The sequence below is a fragment of the Rhipicephalus microplus genome, chromosome 2, assembly GCF_043290135.1.
Source record: "Rhipicephalus microplus isolate Deutch F79 chromosome 2, USDA_Rmic, whole genome shotgun sequence".
NCBI classification, from domain to species: Eukaryota; Metazoa; Arthropoda; class Arachnida; order Ixodida; family Ixodidae; genus Rhipicephalus; species Rhipicephalus microplus.
This window is the reverse complement of record NC_134701.1, coordinates 23,981,842-23,994,220: the sequence shown is the minus strand read 5'-3', so window position 1 is coordinate 23,994,220 and position 12,379 is coordinate 23,981,842. Positions and strand designations below refer to the sequence as shown.

Sequence of the window (12,379 nt, the reverse complement as noted above, 5' to 3'; positions counted from 1 at the left end):
CCGTTGGAAACGTCAACGCCTGAACAGGACACTACTGTGTAGGATCGCTGCTCTTGCAGAAGAAGCAAATGAATATGCAAGCAAATCGGCTACCGAGGGATGGGTCAAGTTCTGCAGTTCACTTCAGAACACACTGAGAACCACGAAAACTTGGTACATCCAAAGAAATATTCTTGATTCAGACAATTCCAAATTCACAACAAGCAGAACACTGCAGCAAATTGCAAAAACATTTCCGGGCACGGATGACGACCTCGTGAAAGCCCTCATGGAAAGATAGATTGGCGATAGTCTACCAAGTAATTCGGTTGATCGCATGAGTTACAGTGGAGCTAGAAATGAGAAACTAGACGAGCCGATAACAAAGAAGGAGGTCTTTGCGGCAGCCCAGGTAGCCAAGAGGAACACAGCCCCCGGTGAAGACCAAATTACGAATGCGATGATAAGAAACCTTAGCCACAAAACCATCGAAGGCCTGGCAAAACAATTCAATGAACACTATTGGCTCAAAGGGAAGGTCCCTGCAGAATGGAAAACCACCAAAATTATAACCATTCCCGAGGCCAGGATTCTGGCCCACGAGGGGCTAGTTCGTTAAACGTCCACCACGTGCCGCATGAAGTTGAACCCTCCCCCTTGTTCCCTCTTTTCTCCTCCCACCACGGCGCTGACGAGTTCCCTACGGAAGTCGCTCGCAGGATTTCAAGCTGGACGGTTGTGCCCTCGCGATCTCCGACTTCAGCGTAGCTCCCGCCGACTGGTTCGCCCTCCGCGGTCTCCTGACGCCGTGTAGCTCTCGCATTGTGGCACCCCGCCCTTGGACTGCTTCGACCGGATCCCCACTTTCCTATCTCCTTCTTTTTCCTCTCGTTGGCTGTCTTCTTCTGCTTCTACTTTCCTTCTATTCTTTTTATCCCTCCTTCCCCCCACCCCCTGTAAGGCACTGCGCCGTGTCGCCTGAAGGCAGACAGAAATTAGGTGCCTTTTTCCTCTTCATTCTAATCACTACCACCACCCCACTCTTCAACCTGTTCTCGCCCGCCCCTCATTGCGGGAACCAAAGAATAGCGACCCGCTGTCAGTGCATTCTTACGCCGTTTAAGAGCCGGCCTGTGTAGAGTACGCGAACAGGTTCCGGACCGGCCGTGAACAATTTTTCAGACTGAGGACTTCTTTTTTTTCTTGCCTTGGTTGAATTCGAGTCCTCACAGTTTTGATATAGTCATAGATAATTTATATACGAAGAAGCTAGGACCAACTGCATTACATTCTTTAGTTTTTTTCTCGTAGTAGGTAATCTATGGTAATCATAATATCAGGTTCAATACTTAATTTGTGGCTAAACCATATTACTTTCCGACCCAAACTTTCTGTAGGGCAGAACAAAGTTTTTAATCTTGTTTTTTTAGCTACTAGGCTATTGAAAAGCACGCAAAAAATTAAGAAAGATGTTAGTAGAACGATTTTCACAGGAGAAGCATGTCCAATATATTGGACACTGGGATTAATTTGTTGAACAAATAGGTACACATATTCTGCTATTCTCTTAGATAGAGCGCTGCTTTTGGCCCTGTTAGATTATGAGTCTTATATAACACAAGCGGGGTTTGTTTTGTCCCGAGAAAAAGTTGATCCTCTTCGCTGATCCTCTTCATGCTGTTGATATATTCCCAGCATGCCCCAGTTTTATTTTTATGACTGGGCTTGAAGAGTGTCACGTCAAGCCACCTCTTGTTTTCTTTTTTTTCCTTCTAAATTGAGCACGATGTGCACCAATTGCATCTTGGTGTGAGTGTACTGGACATAGGTAATTTTCGCATTGCCAGCAAAGTTTTTATTAGAAAAACTACATTTTTGCAACAACGTATCGAAAAAACATGACAGAACTCATACAATTTAAATGATTTCAATGGTGCAAAGATATGTCCTGAAATACTTTTGTATACTTGAACGCATCATGCGCAGGCAGTTTCGCGTAGATTACGCAATTACTTCTAGTGCCCGATAAATAGGTGGAGCTGAAGGGTGAACTACACCTAAAAACATCTTACTCGACTCTTAAGGTTGGTGCACACCGGCGACTAGCCGCGGTCGCGCGACCATTTGCGACTGGCGACCAAACTGCGAGCGACGTTCACACCGGCAAGGCTTCATGCGAGCGACCGGAAGTCGCAAACCCGGAGAGTCACGTACAGATCTCGTTATCAACGAGAACTTGGGCGACCGGCGACGATCAGCTGATCAGATACGGAGCCCGCTGAGCGCGATGCGTTTGTTTTTGACGGCTGTGTTTGCGTAGCGTTCTCCCGGCAGCATCATAGACTTCGAGTCGAGTGATGAAGAAGAGGTTGTGGCGGTGCTGATATGCTCAGCCAACGTGTCAGCGCTGGCAGCACGAAAACGTTCAAAGCAAGCAAGGCGGTGGTGGGTGAGACCGTCCCTTCGCTCGCGAGAAGTGGCTGGCCACACAGGGCGTCTGCTTCCCGACTTGCGCTCGCACGACGAGGAGTATTTCCGAGAGTAAGTTTATGGTTGTTTTACATGCTTATAAGATAGTGCATAACATGTTATCTCGTTCTTTTTTTGGTGGTTAGCTTCATGCGGATGCCGCCACGAACGTTCGACACTTTGCTCGAACTGCTGCGCCCCGCAATATCCAAGCAGGACACAAACCACCGGCCTACATTTTCGGCGCACGACTGCCTGGCCATGACCATTAGGTAAGAGCGTGTGGTTTGAAGATTAATATGCTGTGGCTTGTGGCTGCGCTTCGCTTGTAAGGAAGTTTCGCTTGGGCGGATAGAACGAATAGCATTTATGACGTATGCGGGCTCGATGGTGCAGTCGTTACTGCGGTCGGAAGTTTAGGCATAAATGAGGTGTTTGATTACGGCCGCATCGATCGCCTTTAGGTGGAGGCGAAATGCACTTAAGTTGCCGCGTTTGTTGCGCACGTACGTTAAGAATCTCAGGTGGTGAATATTTCAAAACCATCTGTTGTGGACGTGTCAGTTCCCGTTTTCTGTTATCCTGATGCACAGGTACTATATAGAGCGCAATTATGATGTTATAAAATAAGTGAAACACAATCCTCAGCTTTGCGAGTACAATTATGCACAAATTTTTAGGACAAATTGATGTGCTGTTCAAGGCACTCAAAGAGTATTCATGCCAAAAATATTTTTCAGCATCGAGGAGCGAGGAGGTTCAACCAACCACCCTTTATGTATCTGCATGCACGACGGTGTGTGTTTGCACAAGTACACATGCGAAATTTCTCACAAACATGACCAGCGTTTAACCCCTGCACCTTGCTACAATTTTACGTATGTTCTGTTAAATTGACAGTGACACAATACACTGTGGACAGTAGCGCAGTGGCAATACATATTGTGGATGGTAGCACATTGTGTGAAAGCAATTTAAACAATAGACTTGAGTGATGTACGTTTTGCGAAATAGGTTCTCCTTGAATTTACAGCTTTTCAGAAATCCATGCTAAGCAAATTGCTACAGGTACGTTTACGTTGCCCTTCTTCAACCTGAGTGATATGAGCACGTACGCTCTTCCATGAAAAGGTTGATGCATGCTTATGATTCGCCAAAATGTGTAGGCACAGAAATATTCACTGCATATACGACAGCTGGCGGAGTGCACAAGCAGTGTGACTGTTCGCGACCAGTCGCAAATGGTCGCTCGACCGCTCCTAGTTGCCGGTGTGCACTAGCCCTAATTAGGTTTAACTGTACAGCGCAATCGTTCTCTCAAAAGTGTACAATGGTTTTGTCCAAATGCGAGCAGTTGCTGACCTTGGCTGTCATGGAACTTGACATATCGAAATTTCTAAAGTTAGTCAGTAAATATGCATTCTATCAGAAGCTGTGATGATGCCGTAGAAAATAGACAGCAGAGGTAGCGCTCATTGATACATGAAAATGAGGAACACTTTGGCAATGTAGCGTCATGACTATGACACTGAAATGCAACTATGCGTGAGATTTTCAAGCTCAGCATGCTCCTTTTACAGTGTGTCTTCCATCATGGCTGAGCCGACAGAAATTTCACATGGCACTTATGCGTTTTAGGTATGCCAAGGAAGTGCGAGATAAATTGGTGCACTACTTCGTCACAGACGGTCAGGTGCCTTGGCAGGACAAAGTGGTAAACAGCACTTGAGGCGTACAAGGTGAAGGTGGTTATTGCTTACAGAACTTATGTACATAGCATCTTCTTAAGCTAAACAAACAAGAGAAAAATCACCCGTGACACAACAGATACATTACAGGGAAAACTGTCATGTCCAAATATAATCATGAAAACACAAAAATAAATAATTCATGTTAAAATATTTGAGTTATTGCACGGTTATCACTACAATTATCACAGAAATAAGTTGCCCTAAAGGGGTCATGACACCCAATTTTCAACTATAATGTGTGTTGTATGAGTTGATTCTTGTATGTTCACATACAAGCTGGCAAAATTCGAGCGATTTGGTCAAGCTGCTAATTTTTAATCGCATATTTTTATAAACGAGCTAGTCGCCTGACAGTTGGGCAATACTGACGCACTCACTATCCATGACATCACGAACTGCTTGCTCGACAAGCTGCTGCACAGTGTGCAATCTGGCAGACGGTCGTGTTCCGTCATCAACTGCGCTTGCAATCAAATTTTTTCGCATTGTTGAACTCTCCACTAAACCTAAATGACTTCCAGGGGTCGAAACATGGCTACTGTGACAGCAATGTAGCGCTGGTACTTGCAGCAAATAATTTGGGATGTCAAAATGGGTCCTGTGAATGTGCAATGCATATACCATTTGCCATTGCTCCTTCGGCTTGTGACGTCTCTCATGCCATGACAAAATGGCGGTCACTTGTGGTAGGTTGAGTTTTAGGAGCCGAGCACTTCTACGGCATATTTTTGATTAAAATGATCTCTTAAGGCCCCTTTTCACACATGTACTAGCACATTTTATTCTGTAGTTTTGTTTTTTGCTGACAACCGTCAATCGTTGAGTGACCAGTCATGACCCCTTTAAGTTGAGACTAGAAAAGTGAACACAAGGTAAAAAAAGATGGGTGTCATTGACATTATATAAACACTTCAATTTGCTTCACTGCTCTGATGCAATATTGCCTCTGCTTCATACAGCATAAGTTCTACTGCATGCATTACATCTTGTGCAATGTGCACTGGTAGCTCTCTGAGGCGTGCATCGGTACGTAGAGCGAAGAAACCAATGTTATCTTTTTTGATGACCCCCTTGTTCGCTCTGATGTGTTCAAGGTGCTCCATGCACGCTTGCGCCACAGCTTCATGGCTTGTGCCCTCTCCTGCATTGCTGCAAAGCAAGTGTGATCTGCGATTCATGCATATGAATGCTTTAAGGTTGCATTGTTACATCGTGAAGCACCATTTAGCAAAAAAAAACTGTGTGAGAACGACAAGGTAGAAACAGAAGAAACAAGACAGAGCACTGACTTTCAACTGATGTTTGTGCTTTTCGGCACTGAGAAAGAAAAAAACATAGAGGAACTGAAGCAAATTAAATAGCACACTTAAAAGATAAATGTGTCAAAAGGGCGTCTACCTCTCTGTGAGAAATAAATGGGCTTTTGATCTTTGAAACGGACACTGGTGTTTTGAGACAGGGTGCTGATGTTCTGATATTAACGCCTAAATATTACGGTAGTTACATGGGTTCTGTCTGCCTTAGTATAAATGTGCCCACAATAAAAACATCAGTTTAAAGTGAGTGCTCTATCCTGTTTCTTCTGTTTCTACCTTGTCGTTCTCACACTCTTTTTTGTTACTATGTCTGTGTATCAACTTGACCGAGCGTTAACCTTATAAAGTTTTGTATTTTGTAGCATGCGCAGGATTGTTAGAAAAAAATCTGCAAGTTTATCCTCTAAGAGTTAGCGGTATATCTCACCTAGCGCCCTCGCAGGTCCGTTGTCGTCTTGACGAGCGTGACCTGCAGTGAATTATACATATTGCTTAAATGTACAGAAAGAGATCCTTTTCGAAAAGTTGTGATTGTGATCTCTTGCCAGGAGTACCTAAAATAATTTTTTCGTTTACACACCGTTTTGATGGTGGCTGCTCTCTTGAGATGGTTGCTGAAGCATCACTGCAGAAGAAGGCAGTATTATTATACAACTTATAAAGTGTTACAATTGCATGCAGCAGAATCTGGTGTGAAAACATTAGGCACATTTTCCAAATGTGCTAGAACATGAAGAAGGTTACAAAACATGTTTTTAAGATTTAATAGATTGGCTATCTATGCATACCCTTCATTTGTCATTACTTAGGTGGATTCATAAAGGTTTTACTCATTGCTGCAGGTGCAGGTGTCGACACCAGTCTCCTCAGCCGTATCAGGGGTACGTTCCGGTTCCGCTGCATGGCTTGGCCGAGGCAGTGATCTGCAGTGATGAAAACTTCTCTCTATGTATTTGATGATGCCACTAGTACATGAACAGTTTTAGGCATTCTTCGGGAGTTAAAATGCCATTATGATTTCACTCAACACGAGGTTTATTTTACACTTGCGTTACCTCTTGATTGAGCACTGCTGTATGGAAGGTGTGCATACAGAAGTTTAATGTGCCTATTATGTTAATAAAATGCTATGTAGGTTGCGCATCTAAATGAGAACAAGAGATATTGTCACGGAGATGAAGTAAAGGTAGAGGAAGAACTCAAGCAGCTGATAAGCACGCGAGGGTGTTAATCGGCCATTGTGAATCTTGCCTGTGGGTTTTCCCCTGTAAACGCATTTTGTACAAAAGTCTCTAACCCCGTAACAATATCTCACTGGCTATGTGAATGAAATTTATACAGTCAATCCTAAATGGCTGTGGAAACGATGTGTCTGATGAAACTGTGCCTGCTGTCATTATGTTTCTTGAACACATGCTGCATACGACTTTTGCAGCATCATTTTACTGCTAGGAATGAGTGAATGCTTCACATTATTCAGCTCACTTGTATTGCAATAAGCACTGGGCACTTGTTCATAACGAATTGACATGAATGTGTTGCCAGTCTATGCAGATAATGCATTAGTTTGCTTAATTGCGGCCTGTCGCTGATGAATACTTTGCTTTTTCAGAAATATTTGACGTTGTACAATAATCACATTCACACAGAAACAATGCCTGTGCCCTCATGTATTCCTGTGTGCTTTTGTTCAGTGTTGAGTGCTGAATGTATTTAAAAAAATGCAGTGGTTTGGGCAAGCTAACGACCTGAACACCGCCGTTCAAGCACGCTTGTATTTTTCATAATTTTGCAAAGTACAATCACCTTGTAATAAAAAATAATGTTTCTAGGTTCAAGTCCATGCGTGTACAGCTTCAAGTGCATGCACATGGTACTGAAAATTTTTGTGCATGCTCACCTCTCGTTAGCCTCTTCTGCTGTGATGTGGCTGCTGCAAGAGAACATGCAATATGTGATTCTGTCAGTGCTATTGTTTGCATTTTTAGAGCATTTTCACTGTTTTGCTACAATATAAGTACTTATGCTGCATTCTTGTAATGAATATGTGCAATGCTTGTCTATGAACAGCCTCATGACACATGCAATAAGCGATCTCTTTAGATTTTTAGATTTTGTATTAAGCCTTCCTTCTTTTGGTAAATGAGAGCCGAGAATGACACAGAAAGTACACTCAATATTCTGTTTTGTGAAGCTGTCCACGTGTTACTTGTACGGTATACTATACTTTTTGTGTTGTGCTGATGCATTGTGCTATGCTAACCAAAACATTTCATTTTCTGTTCCATGGAGGGTAAGCATTATTCATTACCTTTGGTCAATGGCACTCATGTTGCACAGTACCCTGAAAGAATGATGCACAGAGTTATTCTTCGTAGCTGTAGCCACAATTACTCGACATCAAAACAGCCCATTGCCACCATGTTCATGATCACATGCATGCCCATTGTGAATTACCTCTTGGGACTTCTATGTTTATGTGCAGTGTACTTATGTGTATTGATATGTGTGTATTTATGTGTATGTATAACAGTCATGTGAATTAAATCAACTTTTTTTTTTGTTTAGTACTCAATAGTCAGCCAATATTGAACTTAAGCCACAGGCTCAGATTCTCCTTCCATTAATTCAAGCATGGCCTCAAAATGGGGCCATTTTATTGTTGGAATGTCGGCTGCTCCGGCTCCACTTCTTTGTCTTTCACGTATGTCTTGTTGTTTGCTTTTGAAGATATCACGCAGGTTCTTAAATCGTTTCTCAACAAGGACACCTGAAAACAAAACCCTTGCTGTAAGAATGTATTGTGCATACTAAATTGCTGATAAATTTTCTACTTTATTTCAGCACAATTGTGAGTGGTCTTTATTTTCTTTGCCCAGATCATTTCGGCTGCAGCACCCTAGAAATCTGAATATTGGGAATCAAAATGAATCGCATGCCATCTAAACTTAAGTATTGGTATGGGCTTAAACATTGCAAAATCTCTGCCCATGATTGAGGGAACCTGCAGCCGAGGGTTCCAGAAATGCTGCCCACCTAGTGTTTTCGACCGTCCACCTACATGTGCACGACATCACAGCTGACGCAATGATTAGTTGCGCAAAGAGTTATGTACACTGTTTCTTGAAGGTAAGCATGTCTGCCAAGCTATTGTAACAAAGAGGCTGTTTATACTGTTGGCAATTGAAGTTCACTTGCAAAAAGTCTATTTCATGAACTAGCACATGATGTCTTTATAACCTTCAGAGTGAAACTTTCTAAGCATTACTGCATTGTGCAAAACTTTACAGGTGAGTATATACCATTGGTATCGGCCAAGCGAAACTGTCGTGTACAGCGGGAGCGATTGTTGTCAAACAAAAGCAAACATGTTAAATAACTTGAAAAGAAGGATGAAACTAACTAGAGCAAGATGACAATTTTTGAGAGAAAGAAATGCAACAAACATAGTATATGACTCAAAGTGTAACATAGAGAGAGCGAGAGGAAGGAAATTATAAGAAAATAAAGGGACCAAAACATGAAAACATACCCACACATAGAAGCAGACATGAAAAATTGACTTTAAAATATAGGAACGAAGAAAAACAAAAACGAAGCACAGTTGGAAGCGGAGAGATATAACCTCTGGGAATAAAGGAATAATCGAAATATAAAGGCACCAATAGACAAAAACACAGGAGAGGAAAGCAACAGTTGTGAAGAAATGAGGATTAGATATGGGCCACATTACAGAGGAATAAATTCCCCCATCTGTGCTTTCCTTCAGTGTTCGCCCAGCCCCTAGAACACTACCATATCTTTTTTTTTTTTTTTTTACGATTGCATGTCATTCGGCATCAACAGCATGTCTGACTCCCAAATCCGGACATTTGAGAGTGCTGCTAAACATGTTTTGTATGTCTAAATTACACGCTCCTCTATGGAGTGCCCAAAATGCGCTCAAAGCAGAAGCTACTTTGCATTCTTTTTTAAAACAGCACAACTGCAATGCATAGGCAGAATTAAAGCGTAACACCCTCCCCCCTCCCTCACCGCGCACTAGATATTATGCATTGCAAATGCCGCACGTTCACAAAAGCACACATTCCCTTGGCCAGACGATGACGTACAAACACAGCAAGGAGCATGCGCTTGGTGAGTTGGCAACTGCGAGCAGTATTTCGAACGTTTGAGCTTTATTATCAGCTATACAATGTTCTGTCATGTCGATTTCGATGTTAAACTCGGAAAGTCGCGAGAACAAACGTGCACACAACTGCGCTCGCATACATCACAGTCAATACATCTCATGCAAACTAAAACCTTGCAGTACAAATACCAATATTTTCATTGTTCATTCATTGGCAACGCCAGCCATGCAGTACACACCTGTTCTTGCTTATATAGCTACTGAAACAAAAAATCTCGGTACTTACATGACATGCCGAACATGCTTCCGATCTCTGCCCAAGCCCGGTCCTTCTTTGTCCGATCTTTAAAAGAAGGGTGCTGCTTGTCATACAGATATGGGTACATTTTAATCGCGTCGATGAGGAGCTCGGCCGAGCACTTAAAGCTGGCCGTGGTGGCATTCGCCTGATGCGAGGAAAAATCCACGGAGGAACGTACGTGTCGTTCGTACCTCACGGCAGTAGGCAAGCGCAACGAGAAAAAAAAAATAATATACGAGGTGGCCGGATGTAAACAAATGCTGACGTCACTTCTGGTCTTCGCTGATTGGTTAAACTGTTTTGCGACTGCAGTCGCGCGACCAAAAAATCGGTCAGGAAGCGACTGGCCAAAACAGTCGCTTTGCGACCGTTTGCGACCGTTCGCGACTGCTTGCGACCAGTCGCAAATGGTCGCGCGACCGCGGCTAGTCGCCGGTGTGCACCAGCCTTTACAGAAGCTACCAAAGTGGTTTTAGTTCTGACTGTAGCTCTGCTTACTTTTATTCATCACTTTTACCGTCATGTTTTTGTCAGCGACTAAGTGTATGTACCACCCTGCTGAAATCCCCAAATGGTGATTGCAGTAACTGCAAATAAATAGTAATAATAAATAATGTGTTCAATACATTAGTCAAGGGGCAGGAAAGGAATGTGCTTGTTAACTACATAGTTAACGCTCCGAGATTGTACTGTTCGGTTATCCTTTGCGGAAGCTCTTCGCTTTCTTATTTCTTCGTAGAGCTTATTCTTTGCGTCGATGTGCGTAAGGAGCTAAGTATAGTTCCATTGAGAAAATAGCACCAGATGCTCGGGACCGACAGCACAGTGTAAGCTGAAGGAGCGGCTTTTGTAGAACTTTTTGTAATTTAGTGTTAACCTTTTCTTTGTCTTTTTTTTCTTGTGTGTTATAAAATGTTGTACCCACCCCCTCTGTAATGCCCTACGGGCCCTGAGGGTATTCTAATAAAAAAAAAATAAACCTCTCATTTGCTGGCATCTCATTGCATGTGTCTGATTTTATAAGGTACTCAGCATAGTTCCGTAAACTATACTTCAAACAATGCCTGCTTCAAGGGACAGCGTGTGCCTGATTGTTTTTCCACTACTACCTGACAACATTTTTTTAACGAGATTCGCAACTTCAGATTATGCAGCATCGTGTGTTTAACAAAAGATTTGCTACACCTAGAACTATTGTGTCTTTATGTTTTTGGCTCATTTCAATCGCCTTGATATATTACAAATAGTAATAGATAAATTATATATGTAACACTTCATCTGGCGAGATTTCATTGCGACATGTGAAAGGAAACTTCATAGCGTTATTGCGCACAATACAAGTGCTTTATGCAACAGATAGTCGAATGTGCAACGATCTCCGCATTATTGATAAATGTGTTGAAGGCCTGTGCACCAATAAAAGAGCTATCAAATGGGGTCCTTGGCGTACGATGTAAGGGCTAGCATGCTTAACTTATAAGCAATTTTAAACCCACACTGTTTATTTAGGTGTACATCTCAAGTATGTAGTGCTTCCTCTCGCCCCCGGATGTTGTCGGAATTCAGAGCTTGATTTTGCGATAGAAGAGTGAATGCACCATAATTATTGCCTATATTAGATTGGGAAATATTGATGATAATCTACCTTTTCACTCAATGGTCTCGCTGATGTATTTGTAAACATGGCAACGGCAGGAACACTAATCATGCTGCAGCCAAGAAAAAAAAGTGATGCAGAACATTTTTTATTAGTCTATAAAACAGGTATTTATTGATAATATTCCATTAGTTGTTAACGTGAGGTCATTACTGGCAGAAATATGCTTTGATTTTCCTTCCAGGAAGAAAGAAAACTGATGTTCACGTTTGGCGCCATCGTATACAGTGTTACAGCTTCGATCCTCCCTTCCTCGCTTCGATATATATATATATATATATATATATATATATATATATATATATATATATATATATATATATATATATATATATATATATATATATATATAACGAGCCGATAGACTGATGTAGCAAGAAGGGAGAAAGAAAACTGAGGAAGAGGTAAAGAAAATGAAAGGAATTGGGGTAGGCCACCAGCATCGTTGCTTCCACAGTCTTCTCGTGTGCGCCAGTAAAATCTGCTCTTTTTTCTCTGCTCGCCAGTAAAATCAGCTCTTGCCACTGGAGTGGGACCAGCAATAATGATCGTTTATATATTAATGCTATACAATTCGCATTTCTTCGCACAGTGCTAAAGCGCCTGAAGTTGTCTAGTTTGTAAATGTTACAAAGGGAAGCGACAATAAAATGCATCATGAAACTAGAATTGCATTCTGTTGATAAACCTGCCTTTTTTTTAAACTGTTCACCGTACAGGTAGGTGAACACACTAAATGCTCATATTAAAATATTGATCACAGATGGTAGAGTT

The 12,379-nt window shown here is 42.1% G+C and overlaps 1 protein-coding gene across 3 annotated transcripts; it reads right to left on the bottom strand.

The window, feature by feature from the left end:
* Positions 1 to 2,674: 2,674 nt before the first annotated feature.
* On the bottom strand, positions 2,675 to 10,160 carry LOC142796180 (uncharacterized). Of its 3 annotated transcripts, XM_075886295.1 has the most exons (7): positions 9,934 to 10,160; positions 7,827 to 7,859; positions 7,416 to 7,448; positions 6,346 to 6,438; positions 6,096 to 6,140; positions 5,943 to 5,984; positions 2,675 to 5,348 (listed from the first exon to the last, which is right to left on the bottom strand). In XM_075886295.1, coding segments are annotated over exons 1-7 (486 nt in total). In that variant the 5' UTR covers positions 9,936 to 10,160; the 3' UTR covers positions 2,675 to 5,110. The 3 variants fall into 3 exon arrangements, with proteins under 3 accessions (XP_075742410.1, XP_075742411.1, XP_075742412.1); XM_075886296.1 differs by lacking the exon at positions 9,934 to 10,160 and having other exon boundaries at positions 7,827 to 8,312; XM_075886297.1 differs by lacking the exon at positions 2,675 to 5,348 and having other exon boundaries at positions 5,674 to 5,984.
* Between the last annotated feature and the right edge of the window lie 2,219 nt (positions 10,161 to 12,379).